The sequence below is a fragment of the Impatiens glandulifera genome, chromosome 4 (assembly GCF_907164915.1).
Source record: "Impatiens glandulifera chromosome 4, dImpGla2.1, whole genome shotgun sequence".
In the NCBI taxonomy this organism is placed as follows: Eukaryota; Viridiplantae; Streptophyta; class Magnoliopsida; order Ericales; family Balsaminaceae; genus Impatiens; species Impatiens glandulifera.
This window is the reverse complement of record NC_061865.1, coordinates 18,629,742-18,654,490: the sequence shown is the minus strand read 5'-3', so window position 1 is coordinate 18,654,490 and position 24,749 is coordinate 18,629,742. Positions and strand designations below refer to the sequence as shown.

At 29.8% G+C, this 24,749-nt stretch overlaps 2 protein-coding genes across 2 annotated transcripts; one reads left to right on the top strand and one right to left on the bottom strand.

Annotated features, from left to right (window-relative positions):
• Positions 1-2,273, top strand: LOC124936849 (lanC-like protein GCL2). The gene is made up of 6 exons (XM_047477372.1): positions 1-183; positions 270-451; positions 510-621; positions 701-817; positions 947-1,258; positions 1,866-2,273. Exons 1-6 carry the CDS (start codon positions 28-30, stop codon positions 2,202-2,204), a joined length of 1,218 nt encoding a protein of 405 aa, XP_047333328.1. The 5' UTR covers positions 1-27; the 3' UTR covers positions 2,205-2,273.
• A 19,390-nt stretch (positions 2,274-21,663) lies between these two features.
• Positions 21,664-22,898, bottom strand: LOC124934869 (vacuolar protein sorting-associated protein IST1-like). The gene is made up of 4 exons (XM_047475363.1): positions 22,716-22,898; positions 22,531-22,634; positions 22,295-22,454; positions 21,664-22,219 (listed from the first exon to the last, which is right to left on the bottom strand). The coding sequence occupies exons 1-4, from the start codon at positions 22,896-22,898 to the stop codon at positions 21,698-21,700; spliced, it is 969 nt and encodes a 322-aa protein (XP_047331319.1). The 3' UTR covers positions 21,664-21,697.
• Positions 22,899-24,749: the final 1,851 nt, after the last annotated feature.

Here is a 24,749-nt window from a genome sequence, read left to right as displayed (position 1 = left end):
CTGCGAGTCTGCGAAGAAGAGAAGAAGATGTCTGACCGGTTTTTCCCGAATGAAATGCCTCGATTTGTTGAAGAAGGAGATGAAATTGTTCCTGATGAAGCTTCCCTCTCGAAGCTCCTTTCCATGCCCTATCCTGAGCTTGCACAGAGACTAAAGAGGGCTGGCTTGGACCTTTCACAAGCTGTAGCTCCTTCCTCTCACATCTCTTTACAAAATTGTCTAGTTCTTTACCCCACCCCACCCCACCAAGTGTTTGTTCTTATGTCTAGGTCAAATTAGAGACCTGGGGAATTAGCCGGCGGCTACGTGAACGAGATTACAGTCTCTACGTCGGTGCTCTTGGAACCGCTTTCCTTCTTTTCAAATCTTATCAAGTTAACCAGAACAGAGACGATCTTAATCTCTGCTCCGAGATCGTCAACGCTTGCGATTCTGCTTCTTCCAGCTCAAGGTCTTCCAATTTTATTTATTTTTCTATCAAGATTATTTTCAATTTTTGCCTATTACAGAGATGTGACATTTATATGCGGACGGGCTGGTGTTTATTCCATTGGGGCTCTTGCTGCAAAGCACATGGGTGATGATCAATTGGTTCGTCACTACATAACCAAATTCAAGGAGGTAATGTATCTCTGATTTTGTATATGTTTTATCCTTATTGCTAGTTGAATGGACAATTGAATTACTTTCTGAAAACCAGATTAACTTAATCAAAGATCTATCTGATGAGTTATTGTATGGGAGAGCTGGATTCCTGTATGCTTGTTTGTTCCTGAACAAGAATATCAAAGAGGGAGTGATTCCATCTTCTTTCATTGTGAGTATAATTCTTGGTCAATATGTATTAGGAAATATGAATCCCCCCAAAAAAGGCATGATATCACTTTCTTAAAGGCTAATGTGTATTGATTGAGAGACTAAATGATATGGTTCCCAATCCACTTAGGGGACTATTGTTGATGAGATTATTGCACATGGAAGAAGATTGGGGAATGAAAAATGCCCATTGATGTTTGAATGGTATCGTAAAAGGTATTGGGGTGCTGCCCATGGATTAGCTGGTATAATGCATGTCCTGATGCATGCAAAACTTAAACCAGATCAAGCTGATGATGTTAAACGAACATTAATGTATATGATCCGACATCGTTTCCCGAGTGGAAACTACCCTTCTAGCGAGGAAAATAACAACGATGCTCTTGTGCATTGGTGCCATGGGGCTCCTGGCGTTGCCATCACAATGGTCAAGGCTGCTGAGGTAAAAGTGTAGTTTGAAACTGAATGTTTTTAGAGTGTTTCTTTTTGTAACAATCTTAATTCATTGAATTTCACTATGCTTGAGGCTAGTGAGGAGTACATCGAGGGGGGTGGGATTAATGTCTACTAGAGAAATTGATTGAGAATGATGGTAACCCAACCTTGTACGTCAATTATTTCACGTATTGTAGGTTCATATGGGGGTAAAAACAAGCTATTATCAATTTGTTAAGACATTATCCCCAATACATATGAAAATTATATCCCTATGGTGTAGGTAGGCTATAAGGCAAGAGTGTCTGCTAATCACTAAACCAAAACCAGTATATTGTTTATATTTAGAGAGAATTAATATCAATAATTTATGAGAAAAGGTCTTACCAATACTTTTTTTAGTTCCACATGTTAAGTAAGTGACTAATCATAAATAGATAGTTTATAGATAAGAATTTAAGTATACTAAATTCTAAGAAAACAGTTCACTTGTATTATAATTTTAGAGATATCAACAAAAGAATACGACCATAGGATGCAGGATTTCTGCATGTTTACTGTAATTGTAAAGAAGTTTATACTATTTTGTGACTTCCCATCTACTATATTTTCAGGTTTTTGGAGATAGAGAGTTCATGGAAGCTGCAATCGACACTGCAGAAGTAATCTGGAATCGCGGGCTTCTCAATCGGGTTGGCATTTGTCATGGAATCAGCGGAAACACGTACGTTTTCCTTTCTCTTCATCGTTTGACAGGCAAAAGAGAGTATTTGTACAAAGCCAAGGCGTTTGCTTCCTTTCTCCTCGAAAGAGCTCACACCCTTATCTCAAAAGGGAAAATGCATAGAGGTGATAACCCATACTCACTCTTTGAAGGCTTAGCAGGAATGGCTTATCTTTTCTTGGACATGGCTGAACCAAACAAAGCCAGATTCCCTGCTTATGAACTTTGAAATCTTTTATATATTGAAAAATGGAAGAAGAATACATTTTAATATGGTACAAATTGTTGTTTTTCATAATTTTTTGACATTATTAGCTAATAGTAAGATTAGATATGTATATTCCCGTGAATTGCGCTTCCAATTGATCATAATCAGGCAGCTTGGGATGTATGTGCTTGCAATTAGGATTATTATTTCTCACTTTGGTGGGTAAATCCCATAATGATCCTCTGTAATACATTGCATATTCATCTTTGGTGTTCAACTCAACTTCTTCTTTATTATTCCATTGATATGGAATCAGCTGCTTCTCCTACTTCCTGCTGCATGGCTTCAATGTCATCCAGATATATAATTTTCAAAATCCAGATAAATTACTCTCTAAAGAAGAATCCTGTTTCAAAATCCTCCCGTCTTTTGGATTCAGCACTTTGAAACTCTCTATCTCATGCAATAAGATTGAAGAAGATGATTCTTTCACATTGTTTAGACTCTCCTATTTGAGCTTGAATGAATCATTTCGGTCGAACCCACTAATCTATGTTTCACATCATATTGGTACACTTGTTCATATTCTCTTTAATCTGAAACATTTTAAACTGAGTATTGACTAGATATTCTCACAAAGGAACATGGAAACACTATTTGCTGCATATGTAAAATTAGCAAATAATAAGAATGAATTGTTATAATTAATTATCTAATTTTTGGAAATAAATTTTTTCTTTTGAACTATCTCTCACCGAATTACTACATTTTTATTGAGGCACCTTGTCCAATTTTAGTGAGAATAATTGAGATCTTTACTATTTTTATTTGAGTTATTTTATTTATTATAAATTAGTTAGTTGTGTACGATTTATTTGTTAAACAATTATTTGGGTCTTGAATTTGGGAAATTTGATGAAATAACTCTAAAGATCAGCTTATTTGATTTTTTGGCCGGCGCATAAAATATATGCGCTGGTGACACTTTTATTTTTTTTGGACGAAAATGTCTCTGTTGCGAGACGCAACCGAATGCCGTGTGAAAAGTCTACAAATAAGTGAATATTAAAGTCATTTCGTCAAATTTCCACTTGAATTTAGACCGATTTTATTGTAAAATATTCATTTAATTATTCAAATTTTACGATTTTAAAGAAAGATTAACGGTTTTGGGTTTGATAAATTATTAAACTAATTAACCTTGTACGATTTTAAATTTAAGATTTTATGAGTTTATACTATTTTACAAAAAAAAAAGTACAGTAAAAAAATATAGTAGTTATCAAATTAAATGAATTCAGATAATGAATTTTGTAATTATAAAAAATAAATTTAGAAAATAGAGTAATAATAGAGAGAGGCGTGTGGCAATTACTCCATAGTTAGTCGTTTCCTAGCGTTGCTCTTTCTATTCATCATTTAAAAAAAAATATTACTTCGAACATCTCCAACGGACACATCTCCAACGGACACATCTCCAACGGACACGCATAATGAGTTTTTCGTGCCTTATTAGCTCCAACCGTACTGTAAGAAAAAACCCAAAATGGGTTTATGTCATGCCTCTCTTCCAACCAAACGCATAGACGGTAGATACTGCATTTTGACCATTCTAAAAAAATAGCCCTTACGTTATATTTATATTTTTTTAAAACTTTTAATTTTTTTAAATTTAAATTAATCCTTCAACTTATATATATTTTTTACTTTTAAGATAAAAAAATAAATTGTTTTTAAATATATAATTAAATTATTAAATTTATTATCTTGAAATTTAATCTAATTTATTTTATATTTTATAATTTATTTTATATTTTAACTTATATTTTATAACTTATATTTTATAAATTTTATATTTTAATTTTATAATATTTTGCTACTTATGAATTATTAATATATAATTAATTTTATTAAATGAAAGAGAAAAAATTTGAGTTAAATATATAAACTTGATAAATATGTAGATAATATTTATAAAGTTAAAAAATTAGTATAGAATAAGAATATTTTAAGAATATTTATTTTGGTTTGAGAATGAGTTTTTGGATTAAAGATGAATTACTATTTTGATGTGATATTTAATACATTTTGAGTTTGTGAATGAATTTATGAGTTGGAGAAAGTCTTTAACCCGGATCTTCTGCCCCCGATTTCAGTGTTCACGTGTTGCGGACCAATAAAATTGCAGGAGCATTATTTTAATAATAAATCAAAGTTGGGTTTAAGGGAGGGAGAGAGTATCCGGAACCCGGATTTCTATCCGGGTTTACCCAAAACGTCGTTAACGGAATGTCTAGTTAACGTATGGAGGGAAGCTCCCTTCCCCCAGGCCCCATTTCAAAAGATATGCAAATATAAGTTTAGAGCGAAGCTCATTTCGCTCTATGCGCCATGTAATAACAGTGTATATAGATATGAGATACGGAGAGAAGTGTACTTCGCCAGTAGCCATGTAAAACGGAATGAAGAGATCTATCTGCCTATCAGGGTGAACCATACTTAACCTTAAGTATTTTATTACCCTGACGCTCATGTAAAACCCCAACACATCTATGAAAAGACAGATTACCTTTCATGTAAAAACATTTACTCATGTATGTAAATACATAAATTCACCAAAATTATTTATTTTTAAATTAGAAAAAAAATAAAAAATTATACTAATCTAAGGACGGGATCGAAGTATACTTCGCTTTAATTACTTTCTATTCTTATAGAATCGGGTGAAACTTCCTTCGCTTAGGAACCATGTAAAACGGAATGAAGAGATCCGCCTATCAGAGCGAAACATACTTAGCCTTAAGTATTTTCTTACCCTGACGCTCATGTAAAACCCCCAACACCTCCATGAAAAGACGGTTTACATTTCATGTAAGAACATTTACTCATGTATGTAAATACAAAAAATTCACCAAAAGTATTTATTTTTAAATTAGAAAAAAAACTAAAAAATTATACTAATTTAGAGACTAGATCGAAGCATACTTCGCTTTAGTTACTTTATATTCTTATAGAATCGGGTGAAACTTCCTTCGCTCAGGAGCCATGTAAAACGGAAAGAAGCGATATGCCTTTCAGGGCGAACAAAACTTAACTTTAAGTATTTTCTTACCCTGACGCTCATGTAAAACCCCCAACACATCCATGAAAAGACAGTTTACCTTTCATGTAAAAACATTTACTCATGTTTGTAAATACATAAATTCACCTAGTTTATTTAGTTTGAATAGACCCTTTTCGAGCGACACATACTTCGTTTCAATTCATTTAAATCCCTTAACGTTCATGTAAAACCGCCAGCACACCCATGTAAAGACCTTTTAACTGTCGTGTAAAAACATTTAATCATTAATGTATGTTTTAATAAAAGAAGTAAAATATAATAAATAAATTTAAAAACAGAATCTGTGAAGCTATCATCGTTTATTTTTTTAAAAGCTCATCCTTGCGAAGCCAATATCGTTTATTTTTTTAAAAGCTCAATCGTGCGAAACTAGTATCGTTTATTTTTTAAAAGCTCAACCGTGCGATACCAGCATCGTTTATTTTTTTAAAAGCTCAACCGTGCGGAACTAGCTTCGTTTATGAAATTATAAAATCAACCTTGCGAAGCTAACTTCATTAAATTTTTAATTTCTGTGAAGTTGAAATTGATTCATTTCTGTGAAGGATTATTTATATTTTTCCCGCTACAAATCTCACTCTTAATTTTCATAAGAAACTGTTCACCTTCTCTCTCTCTTTCTCCCAGCGATCATCTTCGTGTGAACTCTGAAACCCTAGAGTTTTCTTCTATTCCACAATTATTTTTTGTAAAAATGTCACAAAACGAAGCCAACAACATGCAATTGGTTACTTCCGACTCCCGAGAGATCGTCATGGCGGTTTGTAACAGCATAAGCGAAACCGCCCCCAATCCTGTATCCAACGACAATCCCGACAATAAACTAGAGAGGTATGTTAATCATATTGTGTTTATAATTTTTTGATTAATATTACACCCGTTTAATCCATATCTTTTGTAAAATGCTGATTTTTGTTATTTCACTGAAAATAATCCGTTGGAGGCTTTACTTGAATAAATATGAAAGTAAGAGGAAGAGAAATACAAAGATGAAGTCATCGACTGATGAATCAGTTTCTACTATTGCCGTGGAAGCTACTGATATTGCTATAGCTACACCCGTCGATGAAGATTCACCACCTCCTCCTCCCAAAACCATAAAAAAGGAAAGTAGCATTTCTAACAAGATCATCCCCTCATGGCCTTTTTCACATGATTCCTAAATTGAGCGTAGAACAGAAGGAAGCTGTGAAGGAAATCGGGTTCGGTTCTCTTTTTACATTGGGTGTCTCCAATTGCCCTGGTCATTTTTCGAAACACATAGTCAGATGTTTCAACCTCAAGAAGACCTCTCTCGTATTGGCCAATAGTGATGAGATCCTTATCAATGAAGACCTTGTCCAGTCTGTGCCGAACCTCTCGAGAGGGCCAATGAACATAGTTGAGGCCGCTGGGGCGGACAAGAATAATGACCCTGAGTATTTTAATTTCACGAGGGACTGGAAGGTCAAATGGACCGGGAAAGAATCAACTTCATCTCCTGAAACACTTTCTATGATACCCAAAATATTAAGTAACACAAGTGCAGACAACAATTTCAAAATTGACTTTGTAGTCTTTGTTGTCTCGAGTTTTTTATGTCCAATTCAAAATTCACGAGCCAGGTAATCATTTTTTCATATCTATTATATATCTATTTGTATTTGTGAATACTTACCATGTATTATATTAAATCAGGTAGAAAATTCTTAAATCCTTAATGGATGTTGATAACATAAAGAATCTGAACTGGTGCTCATTCACACTACAAAGATTGGTTGAAAGTGTGGCAAGTTGGCAAAAAAAAAGATAAACAAGACAAAATACCATATTTTGATGGACCTCTAACCTTATTATTGGTAAATAATTTCTCTCTTGTATATGATTTATAGATATTTAATATTCACTTAAATGTTTCTCATTCCTTTGGTTCAGATTTGCTACCTAGACGGTGTTTTTGTCGATGGTGTACGTCATCCTTATGAAAGGTTTGTACCAATCATCTCTTGCTGGGATGACACCACATTGTTAGAGATTACCACGTTAGAAATTCGCACTGGTGGTTTTGGGCTGGGCAAGGCAGGGCAAGGGCACGCCTAACAGATGAAGAACATGAAATTCCAGTTAATTTATTGGAATTACTGGAAGACAAAGACAAGGTATATTGAAATAAGAAATTGACTAACATTTTCATATACTTTCTTGTTTTTGAGACTAATAAATTATATTTTTTAAAATCTACAGATGTTAACATCCAAAGTCTTACAAGCTTTTAAAGATATGGAAGAACAGTTGAATTGCCTATCAGACGAGTTCGAGAAATGCAACATCGATCCTAAGGCTATTTTTGAGGCCGGTTACCTGAACCTAACAGAGTCTAAAATGTTCCTGAAACACTCAAAATATTATATGCATATAAATTAAAAATTAGAAAAAAGATTTATAAAACATAAAAAATTATTTAGAAACTTTTGTAAAACATTAGTTAGAAAAAATATGATATAAAAATTTATATATAAAATTAAATAAATAAATATTTAACATTATATAATTATTATATATTGAAAAATAAATTAGGAGATAAATATTTTAAATTAGAATTATATATATACGAGAAAAAAATAAAATTTACTTTTGTTAATAAATATATAATATATTGAGAGAAATTATGATATAATTAATGTTATATATATATATATATCATTATTATTTTTATTTAATATTAGAATAAGAGATTTAATTATTTTTTGTTTGAGAATAAAACATTTATATAATATATATAGTTATTCAAAATATAATTTACAAAAATAAATTTACATTGAATTATTTGTTATAATAATAAGTGATCTAGTTGTTAAAGTGTTAATATTTCGTACTTAAGAATAGAGTTCAAATCTCTTTCAAAGTAATTTTTATATATTGGTGCGCGAACATTGTTAGATGAAATGTAAGCGATAATGTAAGTTGAAAGGTGTAATTTAATGTTGGAAATGCCGACTTGAGTAATTCAAACATTTATGAGAAAATCTAAAGGTTCGTCCACGGACGGTGATTTTGGGTCTAAGATGATGCCAAAAATTAATATATATATATATATATATATATATATATATATAAAAGAAAATTTAATAGTAAATTTTTTTAGTATTATATATATATATATATATTAATTTTAATACTAAAAAAATGTACTTTTAAATTTTCTTATATATATATATCATCTAAATTATTTTTTGAATGATGTATTATTAACACTAACCATTTTCAATTCCCACAATACTTAAACATTCAAATATGTCTTTTGACTTTTGTGCACCCTATGGAAGAAATTTGCAATCTTCAAGATGCATTCTTAAACATTAGATTACACGTTTCAACATTATTTTAGGCTCTGACCCTCCGTTGATGAACCCTTAAGTTTTCTCACTAATGTTGTTTTATAAAAATTCATAAAATATAATAAATATTTGTTATTTTAATTTATAATGTCTCTATAATATTTTTAAAAATATATAAATTAAAAAATATGTATAACTAAATACGTTAAGTTTTCAAAGTAATCTATTTTTACATTATATACTTGAAATAATATTTTAGAATTTATCAAAAATTTAGAAAGAAAATATCAAAATATTTATATATATATATATATATATATATATATATATATATATATATATATATATATATATAATATTATTAATTAAAAAGAGAGAAATAAAAAAATTGTAAACAAATTAATAAAATTATTTAAATTCAAATATTCAAAATATATTTATTTAAATATATTAAAATTTTAATTTATTAAGAAATATATTTAAGACTTATTAATTATTATAAAAAATCCAATTAAGATACTTGAAAAAATATTTTTTTATTATTATATTTTTTATATATGAAATTATATATATATATATATATATATATATATATATATATATATTAATTTCAAATAGATTTTAATCATTTATTATTATAAAATAAATTAGGACATTTGATGAACAACTATTTTATTAGCGCATATTAAATATTTAATTATTATTAATATTTGTCCAATTATTTATTATAATAATTTATTATTATAAAAAACAAATTAAGATATTTTATACACCAATTTTATTATCATATTTTTTTAAATTGTTTATATATGTATATATATTAATTTAAAATATTTTATATTTGTTCAATTAAGTGTTACATTAATTTATTTATTTTTAAACAATTAATTATATTGAATTTATGAGATATAGAGGAGTGATAGAGTGAGGGAATTTAGTGAGGGAATTTGGTGAGGGAATGACGTGGCATCACCTTCATTGGTTGGTTGGAAAATGTAAAAGTGAGAGGAAAGAGAGAAAAAAGAAAAATTATTTGATTTTTTCAGCGAATAAGATTATGCCACGTCATTCCCTCACCAAATTCCCTCACCAAATTCCCTCACCTAATCATTTCTCTAAATTTATTTATTTTTCTATTTTTGATAAATAATTTTATATACTAAAATTTAAAATTATAAATAAACATAATATTTGCATTATATTTAATTTTATAAATTAAACCAATTTAAAGATTTGAATAATATTATTTTTATTTAAAATATTTATATAAAAATAATATTTTGTTTATATTTTACCGTGTAAATGTAGGAATCCATATTAGTAATTATAATGTTTTATTTATGTGAATAATTAATCTATCTAAATATATATTTAATTATTTGACTTTTCTTAATGTTGGATCATTATAATAAAATACTATTAACAATTAATATTACAGTCTAAAGACTTGATATTAATGTTGTGTTAAGTATTTTGAAATTAGATAAATCATAGTTTATTTAAGATTATAAATATGAGTATTTATTAAATATAATTTATTACTTATTTTTTTTATAGTACAATTGTTGTTATTGTATCTGATAATGTTAATTTAGTTACGAATCCTTAATAGAAGCAATTTTAAAGATTTGAAAGAGAACATTCTTATTGTTCTCAAATGCATGGATATCAACTTTTCGGTTAGAATGGATGAGCCGACTCCTACTATGGATGATAGTAACTATCATGATAAGAAAATATATAAGGAGTGAGAACACTCTAATCTTTTGAGTCTTATGATCATAAAGCGCATACTTGGGACTCTTAGGGGTGTGATATCTAATGAGATCACCAATGTCAAAGATTTCCTTCCCAAAATCAAAAAGTACTTTAAGAAAAGTGATAAAGTAGAAACAATCACTCTTTTAAAGAGAGTAATTCCAATGATAAATGTAAGGAAAGAATAAAGGAGTACTTTATGGAAATATCTCATGTTGCTTCTAAGTTGAAAGTACTCAAACTCGATATGTTTGAAGACTTGCTCGTTCACTTAGTGATTATATATCTTCCTGTTCAATTAAGTCAATTTCAAGTCAGTTATAACTATCAAAAAGTGAAATAGTCTCTTAATGAACACATTTTATTTTGTGTATAAGATAAAGAGAGATTGAAGCAAAACAACACTGAAAGTGCCCATTTGACAAGCAACTATAAAGAAAAGGTTATAAAGAGGAAAAATGAGGCTTTTAAAGATAATTTTTCAGCAAAAAAGAAACAAACTCAAGTTTAACCTCAAAAATTGATAAAAAAATTGTTTCTTTTGTAAGAAAAATGGACATCAAAAGAAAGAATGTCATAATTACCGTATTTGGTGTGCTAAGAAATGTAGATTCTTAATTTAGTCAGTTATGAAGTTAATTTTGTTTTAGTACAGAGAAATAGTTGGTGGTTAGACTCTGATAGGATTGGTGTTTCCAATAGAGACTAGCGTCTGACTATTGATAACAACTTATGATAAACGATTCGATACTAATCCTTTGAGGGATTAATATATGTTTCTATTCTTCACAAATTCTTCGAACTCTTGAAACAGATTCAAGTGCGGAAGTGTTCATCGGATTTAAAGCTTTGAACCAATGAAAGATGAATGACAAAAAGTAAAGAACATAGGGAGTTTTTTATGGATGTTCGAAGCAAACCCTCCTACGTTACCCCTTCTTCCATAGCCGGAAGGATTTCACTAAATTATTTGAATCAAATATAGTTTACTGAATTGGCTAACACTCTGTTGAACAAAACAATCTCTGTTTAACTTACAATATTATCAACAATATTCTCACAGCTAGACAGTAATTTGATTTTTTCTCTCTTGAGCTAGAATGATGTAATAAATCAGTAAGGCAAGAATAAGCTTGTGAATTTCTTCACTAGCTAATTCATCTATTGTCCTTGAACATCCATTTGTAGTAGAAGGACACCAATAGTAGAATCTTCTTCATGGACACATGGCAAGCATCCATTGGAAGGCCATCCATAGTACATGAGTACAACAGACTCTGAGCAAATGGATCGTGGTCGTACCAAACTGGTAGTGCGCCGAATATCCTTTCTGATATTGTCTTGTACTGGACAACCGTTGGAAGAACATTTGCGTACGTGGAGTTCGTTCATTGGATACAATTAGATGGCTTGTCAGACTACACAAGAGTGAGTGGAGGAGAGTAGCAGACATCTAGTTGATCGTGGTTAGACGTATGCTAACTTCAGACGGCTGCTGGAGCGAGGCATTAGACGTGCTCCATTAGACTGCCAAGTCTAAGGGAGTTAGACGTCAACGTCTAATTGTGCGTTCCATTAGACCACCGAGTCTAATGGAATTAGACTACAACGTCTAACTATGTATCACATTAGACTATCAAGTCTAATGGAGTTAGACTACAACGTCTAACTTCGCATCCCTTCAGACTTGTTTGAAGGAGTTAGACGTTAACGTCTAACTTCGCATCCCATTAGACTACCGCGTCTAATTGAGTTAGACTTCAACGTCTAATGGAGTTAGACTTCAACGTCTAACTACGTTACCCATTAGACCACCAAGTCTAATGGAGTTAGACTACAACGTCTAACTACGCATCCCTTCAGGCTTGTTTGAATGAGTTAGGCGTCAACTTCTAACTTCGCATCTTATTAGAGTACCACGTTTAATGGAGTTAGACTTCAATGTCTATCTACGTTACCCATTTGACCACCAAGTCTAATGGAGTTACACTACAATGTCTAACTACACATCCCTTCAGACTTGTCTGAAGAAGTTAGACGTCAACGTCTAACTTCGCATCCCATTAGACTACCACGTCTAATGAAGTTAGACTTCATCGTCTAACTACGTTACCCATTAGACCACCAAGTCTAATGGAGTTAGACTACAACATCTAATTACGCATTCTTTCAAACTTGTCTAAAGGAGTTAGAAGTCAACGTCTATCTTCGCATCCCATTAGACCACCATGTCTAATGGAGTTAGACTTCAACGTCTAAATATGTTACACGTATATTTACCCTACTTATACGACGTTTAATTCGGCATAGTCTTATGCACCTTCACAAACCAAATAGACAACCTAGCTTTATTTTCAACTAAGTTTTAATCATAATTAATCTTTAATTACATATTGTTAGGATCGGTATCGCCGATAAAGGACCGGGGTCCGGCTAAAGGAAACCTCTTACACACACACAACGGTTGGCGCTAATCCGGTTAGGAATTAATATCGGTCTTAACACCACATAACTATCACAAACTCTTGAACCGAGTTCAAGGGCGGAAATGTTTGTTTCAGCCTGAAGCAACACACACGAATCGGATAGAGATAAGAATGGAGAAGGATCGGTTAGACTAAAGGAAAACCGGTTTGGTTAGTTAAATGACCGAAAATGAGTAAAGAACACATGATAAATGTTTTATGGATGTTCGGAGATGAAACTCATACGCCACCCATTCTTCTCAAACAGTGAGAAGGATATTCACTAAAGAATATTCAACAACACAAATACACCACACAATCGAATCTTATTTACTGCTCGATGTTCACTTTACAACACTCACAAAGTATTGTAATACACTTTTACAAATATGTAAATACCCAAAACTTAACAATTTGTTTTTATCACTCAATAACTTTGTAAATTTCTCAAAGTATGTTCTCAAGAGTGAAAGGATCGCGCAATAGTTTTCTCTCTCTCTAACTTCGTAACCTGATAGCACGTCCTGGAGTGTCAAGTCATTCTTCAGCTCTCCAGCTTCCTCCTTTTATAATGGAAATATGACAACGGTCATATTTCTCTCTCTAAATGGATGGTCAAGAAAAGAGGTTGCTTTTGGACTTGTACCAAGCTAGGTGACTGTACACCTAACAGCTACCTGTTGTCTGGAGGTTGCTTCTAGAGGTAGACAAGCCTGGAGGTTACCTGCAATCGTTGCTCTGAAGTCTATTAACAGACTTGTAGTCTATTAACAGACTTGTATCTGAAGGAAAGGATACAGTCTGGACATATAAAAGTATCTTTGCCAGACTGCTCACAGTGGAATCTTAATTTGGAGCTGAGAATACTAAAGGGATTTAATAACCGGAGATGAAGGCATTTAATAACCGAAGCTGAAGGCAATTAATTGATCGGAGCTCATTTATGACCAGAACTCATTTAATATTGAAGACAATTAATTGACCGGCATGCTTCATTAAATACCGATTGACCGACAGAAGTTCTTACCATTACACTACAACACCTTCTTGTTATATTTAAAACAATTAATATACTTGACATGACTTAGCAGTTTAACATATATATTTGTTTAAACTTAGTTTTTATCTTATTCATTATTAAAGCTTAACGATTATATTCTAACAATTTCTCGCTTTTGATTATTTACTTTAAATATTCAAAACCCTGCAATCGTTGGCCGGTTTCAAGAAGTTGTATTTATTTGGCCGGTTGAAAAAGTTGAGGAAAATTAAAAATTTTTTTGTATGTTTTAACAATTTATCCCTTTTTGATTATTTAGAATAAATATTTAAAACTATGCGGGTTTTATAATTTAAATCAGTTTAGGTGTTATTGTAATCTGACAATCCTAAAATATTTCTATGGGAAGAAAACTTAGGCTCGAGAAGTGGCTTTGTGAGGATGTTAGTCACTTCATTCTTGTTCTCTTCATGTGATGTGTCCGTCAGTAGCCGGCTATCCGGATGCAAACTTTTGTCTTGATTTATCTACATTCATAGACAATAGAAAATCTGGTCTCTATTTTTCTTTGGGTCTGTGGCTTAATAGTCCCTTGGGAATCCATACTTTGATTATTTTGATGGACTTCCCGTTGTGTGTATGTATAGTATATCTACTTGCTGATGATTTAACTTTAAAAGATGATTTTCGGTAAACATCTCTTGACTTTCTGTCAAGTTTTTCTTTGACATACAAACTGGTTGTCCTTCTCTCAAGTTTCAGTCAGCTTGAAGTTGGCTTTAAATAAATCATCTCATCTTTTGAAGTTAAATCATTGAGATTGTAATTACATACAGGCCCAAGCCCATTAATAATAAAATAAACCCTAATTGTATACAAGACAATAAAGGCCTACAACTTTCAACTTTCTAACAATCAATGCTTAAACTCACAATCATTATCAAAGATGGTACATACATATAAAATGAATCTTCACCAATGGTGGAAATACATAAACCTAGGTAAGGGAGTGAAGAGAAAGTAGTTGAAGAAACATAGATTTTCTTCCTCACACCAGCCTTCATCTTGATTCGCCTCCCTTTCTTTATCTTGTTCTTGTCTCTGGAATTTATAATCTCATAGATTACATATATCCTCAAGAATAACATCATCATGAAAGATGGTACATATATATGGAATGTATCTTCACAAATTGTGGAAATTACCTAATCATAGGTATTTAGGGAGTGAAGATAAAGTAGCTGATATTTTCTTCCTAACACCTGCATTCGTCTAGATTCGCCTCCCTCTACCATGTCTTCTTCCTTTTCAAAATTAGATATCTGTCGAAAATGAAGGACACCTAGAACGAACTTTCATCGTTTACTCCTCAAAATAAGATATCAATCGAAAGTTGAGAAGACCCAAGGCAAACTTCCATCGTCTACTTTTTCAAAATCAGATGTCTGTCAAAAACCGTGGACACCTTATACAAATGTCCATCGTCTACTTCCTCAAAGTAGATACTAATCGAAAACTGAGAAGACCCAAGACGAACTTCCATCGTCTACTTTTCAAAATCAGATATTTGTCAAAAACTGAGGACACCTTAGACGAACATCCATCGTCTACTTCCTCAAAGTTAGATACTGATCAAAAGTTGAGAAGACCCAAGACTAACTTACAACGTCTAAATAATTAGATATACTAATACAATGACATCTTTTAACTCAAGCTCAAGATCTAGCAAAATATTTGACACCCATCTTGCCTTGAACTTTATACACTCAACCAACTTGAACCGCATACTTCTCTAATTTCTTCAATTGTTTTTACCATGCTTCATAGTTTTTTTGAAAGAAATAGCGATGTCCTTCAATTTGAATTGATCGAGCCTCTCATCTAGCCCATTTTTCATGACTAGGAATCACATTTAATGTCTCATTCATCTTCTCGCATAGATGTCAATTCAATGATCTCATTCGCCTTCGAATCGACCGAGCCTCTCATCTAGCCCATTTTTCATGACTATGAATCTCATTTAAGGTCTCAATCCTCTTCTTAATAAGATGACACATCAATCATCTCCTTAAGTTTAACTATGATCCACAATACATGGAAAACAACGATAGAATAAAAGAAGTACCCAAATCATCACCTTTTAATTAACCGAGCCTCCCATCTAGACCATTTTTTCATGACTAGGAATTTCACTCAATGTCTGATTCATCTTCTCACATTGAAAGATAATGCAATGATTTCTTCTTAGTTCATTTGAGAGTTGCTTCATGATGTTTCCACCTAAATTTATAAGTGTCTTCCATTGGTCTTTCTCTTCTTGGTCTTTCATTAATATTGCGTGTTAACTAAAATATGTCAATCCTTAATCACCCGCCAACTCAATACAATCTAGCAATTTTGTCCTGAAGGATTGCCTTGTCGATAATGTTGTTATCAGTAAATGCCTTTTTAATCAGATTTGTTGTGTACCATTCTTTTCTTCATCCATGGTCAAGGATACCTCTTTACCAAGGTCATCCTCCTCCCCAATATTAGAAGAAATCTCAATGGTCCTATAAAAATTCTCCTTTGGTAGTGTTCCTTTCTAATGACATATCTCCATCTTGATTTGTGATTCATCTTAAATCAATATTTGTATCTTCGTTGTGGGTACTCCAGCTTTATCAAACTTCACATCTTGATCTAGTATAACATTATCTCCACCATCTTCTAACCAAAATCTATACCCTTTAACATTCTCTGAAATCCAATAAAGAAATTTTTCTTTGTCGTTGGATTCAGCTTCCTTGCATTACCATGAGTTAAAATTTCTGCACCAAACTCATTTCTAACTCAATTCTTGCAAGCTTTTGAGGCCAAGCCTCTAATGCCAGAACTTTAATGTATATTGAGTGACCTCGGAGATAATAATTAAAGATACTTGTGAGTTGCCTTAAAAAGAATACACATTATTTTTATTTACTCCTTCCATAACAACTAAAGTACATTGCGCACCAGCAATGATCCATCTCTTACCTTTTCTTTAGTCTTCAAGATAGACTTAAAAGACTTACTACTATGCCTTCTTTCTCATGATGTTGTTTACCACTTGCAAATATGCCTTCTCCATTGTCTTCTTGTCTAAAATTTGCACTCTTAGTTTGTTCCTTGGACATCAAATAACTCGAACTTCTTCCACCTCAAACTTGGCAGTCATTCATACAAACAAGAACTACAACTTGAACATCTTTTAGAAACCTCTCTATAACTTGTTAAGAACCCTCGAAGGATCATCCAAGCTCTATAGCTTCCTCTCCTCTAAAATAGCCTTGCTCTGATACCACTTGATGGGGTACCAGGAGATGAAGTTTCCCTTAATTAAAGAAAAATAACAACACCAAAATCACTTGGGGAAACGAAGGAAAGCAAACTAAAGAACGCAAATACAAGATTTATAGTGGTTCGGCCAAAACAGGCATATATCCACTTTGAAGCACACGAGATGCTCTCAAATTTATTATAAAGATTGTTATAAAAGTATTACAATGATTTTCTCATAATGAAATATCAAACACAACTCACAAGGAAATGATGCTCTCAAGGCAAAGTCTTGACTTTTTAAAGTGTCTTACTGCACCTTTAAATAAGTCTCAATTAGGTCATTATCATTATATTGTTCAAATCTCTCAAAGAGTTTCCAAAATATTCTTATCATATTTCATAATTATATTTCCATAACAAAATATATACTTTCCTTTTGTGTTAATCATATTTATTAATATTAAGATTATACACCAAAAAGAACATAGTTCTCTTTTGTTGAATTTATATATAATTTCCTTATACTAAGATTGTATAGCATTAATATACCATATTTGTAATATTGTAAATTTATTCTTAACAATTTGGAAGATTCAAAATTTTACAGGCGAAAGATATTAGAATTTGCATAGCTCAAACATAATTCAGTTTTGTTTTACAATAATGAGAAAAATAGAACTACCATCTCGAAATGGGAGAGAGTAAAAGATTCAAAGGTTGGTTTTTGAAGTTGTCATTTAAATCCTCGTTAGAAATTAGTCCTCAATTGGTGTTAATTTGACTTGATGATGTTCAGATTAGAACAAAATTGAAAAAAGAAATATGACAATAAACAGTCCTAGACATCGTTAATATTCCTCGCAAGCAACAAGAATTCGAATAACATGAGGGAAATTACAAATTGGAATAAGAATACGAAATTACCTTCTACTGTAGACGGGTAGCTGTTTTTTAACTGACAAAGAAAAATGACGATTTCTCGCTTTTCAAGAATGTAACCTTAAATCAATGAATCTTATGAAGAGAAGATGTGAATCAAGAAAAATGATATTCAGATTCTAACCCTGGATTGGAAGAAAAGAAACATGTATGAGGTTCATAGAAAATACCTAGGAGAGAAAGTAAAGAAGAGAAAGGAAAATCACTTGATAAAGTTTAGTATCAAATTAATTTTTTATTTTTAAATTATCAAGTTTGAAACTGAAACAAAGTGTAACATAGCATTTGTAACAGAAGATCTGACCCCAATAAAGATAACCAAATAATTGATAAAATGTTGCATGACCTATCCCTAGCTTACACATGCAGTGTTGATTTTTCTTCTCAAATTATTCACATTTTGATTCTCGTTTATAAATTATTCACCTTTTATTTTCTTTAGATAATTAAAATGAAAATAAAAATTAACTTAAATATTATATAAAAAATAAAATCAAATATGTTACAATAAAAATCAAATTAATTGTAAAACTTATTATACAATAAAAGTTAAATAAAATATGTATTTTGTTTTAATAAGATTGATTAAGTTTAACTTCTTTAAAAATGTATTTAATTTAATTTTAATGATTACTAATATATTTTATTTAAAATGTTTATATAATGCATTATTTTTTATAAAATATGTATTTTAGTTTAATAAGTTTTATTTCTCTTGTAATTTATTTAATTTTAATTTTTATTTAATATACTTTATTTTAATGTTTATATAATATGTATTTTAGTTTAATAAGTCTTATTTCTATTCTAATTTATATATTTTATTTTAATATTAATATAATATGTATTTTAGTTTAATAAGTTTTATTTCTTTTGTAATTTCTTTTATATTTTGTTAATATAATTTATTTTAAGTTTATATAATATATTTTATTTAAATATTTATACAATTCATTATTTTGATAAAGTATGTATTTTGTTAAATTATAATATTAATAATATATTTTATTTTTATTTTTATTTAATATATTTTATTTTAATGTTTTTATGTAATATATTTTATAGAGGAGTGATAAAGAGAGTGAATTTGATAAGGGAATGACTTGGCATAATATCAAAGTGTGAGAAAAGAGAGAAAAGAGAGAAATTATGTAAAGTCATTTTCTCACCAAATTCCCTCACCTAATCATTTCTCTATTTTATTATAATATATAATATTTAAAATAATTTTTATTTTATTTTATTTTAATTATTTAATATAATAACTTTAATTTTAATTATATATTATATTTATAAAATTAAATAATTTGTGAGAGAATGAAAATGGATAGTTTAAAAATTGAGTGAAAAAGATGGACTAAATAAAATTGACATGAACCTTTTAAAAGTTGTAGCTCCTTCCTCTCACATCCTTTTAATGTCTATACAAATGTTTAGTTATTTTGCCAACTAAGTGTTTGTTGTTATGTCTAGGTCAAATTAGAGACAAAGGGAATTAGCCAGCCACGACGTGAACAAGTTTACGGTCTCTACATCGGTGCTCTTATAACAACAATCTCAATCTCTACTCTAAGGTCATCAAGGCATGCATTCTGCTTCTTCACGTTCAAGGTCTTTGAATTTTATTTAATTTTTTCTCTCAAGTTACCTTAATATTTTATTCATATCTTATACCTTATCGAAAATTTTGGTATACAAAAATTTCATATATTTACCATATTCTTGATTTCGGTATATATTGATTTCGGTATACCTTAATTTCGGTATACAAAAAAATCATACATTTACTTTAACTTGATTTCGGTATACTTTAATTTCGGTACGGTATCGGTATTATACCATTATACTTAAAAAAAACATATTAACTTAAAAAAAATCAATTTCATCAATAAGGTAGGGATTAGATATATTAAAAAATATTTTAAAATAATTATATTTTGATATTATTCAAAACAAAAATTATAATTCTATAATTAAATTAATATCAAATTTTTTAATTATTTCCTCATAAGTATTATATATTTATATTATATTTTAATTTAATTTATAAATACTATTTCGATATTTCGGTATATCTCGATATACCAAAATTTTAAAAATCTCATATCTTTATCGTACCAATAATTTCGGTATACCTTAAAAATTAATATTTTTGATATATTACGGTACGATATTTTTGATATAACTATAATATTAATAATTTTTCTCACCCCTACCTCTCCCTCTGAATGTAACAATAACTGGCCAACTTTATATAAGATTAATATTGAACATTCAATTCTCTATAAAAGCCAACTCAACATAAGATTAGAAAAAATGTGGACTTTTTTTTTCTTATATTTAGTTTATAAAATTGATAAAAAAAAATATGAGATTTAAACCAATAAACAAATCAAAAGTTATAGTTTTGTAAACGTTTATGTTTAAAAAAATAATAAATATTCTTAATATCTTACATTTTGTTTAGTAAATGGAGTGGGCTGACCCCGAAAACTTGGGCTTATAGGGCGGCCCTGTGCAAAATTAATGTTAATCTCCAAATTCATTTTCTTTATGATGTCTATTGCAATACTTTTTGTTTTTATCAATTTGATGGACAACTTTGATGGAATGGACGTGAATTGGTGTTCCAGTTTGATCTTGCTTTAGTTTCTATGGATAATTCCTTTGTTTTTTCTGCCCTTCTTAAAAAAAATGTTTTTTAATCCGAAATGAACCACAATTTCTAACAATAATATTATTATTTCTCATTCAAGAATTAGGAAGTTTCTATGAGTGCAAAGTCACAAAAGTGGATAAATTAATACATCAATTTGAGTTACAAATTCAGAACCGCCTTGGGTTTTCGGCTGTATAGTCGAGATGTAGATAAAGAAAATTTTATATTTTTCACATGATCTCAGCTACCATAAATAAATAATAATATAAATAATTTGGGTAACGAAAAGGAGGTCATGAATTCATGACATGTTTGGAATACTTTTTTATTTCTCAATCTTCTACATAAGTGTTAGGATATGTCAAATTCGTGGTCTTAATTTCGTTCACAAACTCTCCTATCTCCTGTCCCGTTAGGCTTAAATGGCAAGTTGGGAATGGGTGTACCTGACCAAATGAAACTCATTTATTTGATAATAAAAAAATCTCATTAATAAATAATATTTTTTTAATATATGCATCTTTAATAATATATTTATATATCAAAATGTCCCTAGATTACTTTGTTAAAATTAGAATAGTCAATAACCCATTTGATCAATTATTTTAGGATTATTTTGCATATTTGTGTCAATTGTAATCCATTTTCCAAAAATTAACACTTTTATTAGTAGGCATTAGTTAAAACAAAATCAACCAAAAGCCCTTTTAAACTACTATAATACTAGTGATATTAGAAAAGTTTTGATAACTAATAAAAAAGACTAATCAAATTTTTTTTTTTTAAATAAAACTCTCTAATAATATAAAAAAGTTCAATAAAAGTTCGAGAATTGTAGTTGAAATCGTGTAGAAGACCGATGTTAGACGTCTTTCATATATTGAAAATGGAAGAAGAATACATTTAAATAATGTAAAAATTGTTGATTTTCATAAGTTCTTGCCATTATAGGCTAATTGTAAAGATTAGATCTCTTAATGGCAGTGAATTTAGCAGCCAATTGATCATAATCAGGCAGCTTGGGATGTACGTGCTTACAATTAGAAGGATGATTTTTATCTTTGATGGGTAAATCCCATAATGATCCTTTGTAATACATTGCATATTCAGTGTCTTTCATGTTCATCTCATCTTCTTCTTTATTATTCCATTGATATGGAATCATCTGTTTCTCTTGCATCATATCTTCAATGTCATCCAAATATATCATTTCCAAAGACGAACTATTCTCTAATGAATAATCCAATTTCATAATCCTCCCATCTTTTGGATTCAACACAATAAAACTCTCCATAGCAGGCGATGAGTTTGAATAAGACGATTCCTTCGCATCATTTGAACTCTCCATCGAGAAAATTGAACTACCCGAGCTTAAACGAATCATCTCTGTCGAAACCCCCGCGATTTCATCCACCATTCTACGCTTCACTTCATACGGTACAGCTATGTCCATACATAGAACATTCTCTATAATCTGTTTTCACTAATAACTAATCAGAAACTCGAATTAATTTCCTAAAGATTTTAAGATAAAAGATAATGTTATGACCTGAGAATTGATTAAACTCCCGGGAAGGGATACGAAAAAGTCACGACGATAATAGGTTGATAAAAGTTGTCGAATCTGTGAGAGCTCGGGGAGGTTTCCACATCTGGTTGATGCATATACAAGACTAGATATTGCTTCATTAATATCATTTGGACAATCCCTGTAAATTATCACATAGAATTAGTTTATAATTTAAGAATATTAATGCATTGAATCTAAAGAATAGAATCACCAACTTATGTTTGCGGATATAGGAGAAGTTGAGTAGAAGGAATTCGCAGTATTTATCGAGTAGATCATACAATTCTACTAAGTTTTCGTCTTGGAAAAGATCTTCTACCTGCAAATCACCAAAACAAATTAGATTGAATTAAGAGATAATTATGGATTATGATCATAACCCAATATTTGAATTACTAACACGAGACAGGGCAAGATGGTAATGATCAATTTTGACAAGAAGAGCAATGTCTTGACGAAGGATTCTCGCCATGGCGGATCGCTTGTTCTTGAGAAGTTTTAATCGACATTGCACACTTTTGATTAGTTTTTTGCATTTGGATGCTTTTCTCCATCCAAAGAAGAAGAGCTCACTTAGCAGCATTTTTGTAAGAACTGAAAAAGAAAATTAACTAAAGAATCCATTAATAACACTTTATATTTTATGAAGAAGCAGTTAATTATATATATATAAAGATAGATATATATATAGATAGAGCTGGTAGCTGGGTGGGAAGTTATTTTCAATTTGAAAGAAGTGGTGGGAGTGGAAAAAAAACTGATCTATTTTGCACGTCATGCAGGTTTCTTGCTGTTTGTTTTATAAAATTTTATTTAAATAATTAAATATTTCATTAATAACATATGGGTAATAGGAGGATTTTATCAAAAAAAAGTTTGGATAAATTTAAATTGAGTTATACTTAAGTTTATTCTATCACATATGGCGTGCTTATATCTAAAAGTTTGGATAAGGATAATTTAAACATTACGTGGAATTATTTGGATAGTTAATGATATTTCTAAGGGCGTGCAAACAAATCGAAACGAACCGAACCGAACGGTTTACGAATTCGAATAAGAACCTCAAAATTTTAACAAAATTTTGTTTGATTTAAATTATTCAAACCATAGCTCAAAATAATTCAAATTAGTTGAAAAATTAGGATCCTTTTACCTATTTTACTTATTTTTTGTAATATAATAAAAAATTATAAATATTATAAAAACATTGAGTAAATTGAACCAAATATATTGAATTCCAAATATTAGCTAACATATTTGACTTGGGCTGGAATTTGAATAATTTCGTGCTTAAAAACCTAACAACATGGTTTGCACTAATATATCTAATAATTATATCTATATATTTTAAAATATATTTGAAAAACAGTTGAATAAAATCTAGACTAAAAATACAACATAATAATAATTTACTAGTTTAGTTATTATACATAGACATAAAATTTAAGTTGGTATATATATATTGAAAACAAATTATTGTATATTACAAAATTAAACAACAAATTTCTGTGATTCAATTTTTGGTTATATGCAAACATAGTAGATAATTTTTCAATTATAATAAGTCGTTATAATGATTCGAACATATCCATCAGTTTAATTGCATTATCTATATAATATATTATAACTAGTTTTAAAAAATTTATAAAAGAAAAAAAAATAAATAGAATTTATTAAGATAGAAAAATTAATGATGGGTGGGGAAGGAGAAAAAAACACTAACTTTCTTGCAACCCAAACCAGATTATCATTGATTTCAATTATTATGTTATTTAACTTATGATGATACATATATTTGTATTAATAACAAGAAATCCATCTTTCAATTCAATTATAAAGTCTTAATTAATTTATTATATAGCTTTGTTTGAAACTAATATAATTTCATTGAAGAAGAAGAACAATGGAAGTACAAATAATAATATAATTGTGAAACCCTAAGAGATCTAATACTGATTAACATTAATTATTAAACTTAATAAATAAATAAAAAAAAGAAAAAATATATATACCTTTGGGGTGTTTGCTTCCTGGTTGAAGACGATAATCTGTTTAAAAATATAAGAGAGGGAATATATATAAGAAATAAATCACCTGCTAGCTAAATTAAAGATATATATATAATATTTAAAGATAATAAACTTAAAAAATAATGATTTAATTATCCTAATCTATTAATAAGGAGCCAATTTCTCCGCTACAAATTAATATATATATATATATTTTGAAGGCTCAAGTATGTTGATATATTCGTTTTGACCCCTATATTTTATTTACATCTAAAATAAACCTTAAAGTTTTCAAAGTGTTCAAATTAACTTCAAATTATGAAATAATTTTGATTATTTTAAAAGATGAAGTTAATGAGAGTGAGCCGCAATAGAAGATTTTAGATGATATTTTGGAAGTTCAAAAATAGGTTGGGGAGTTA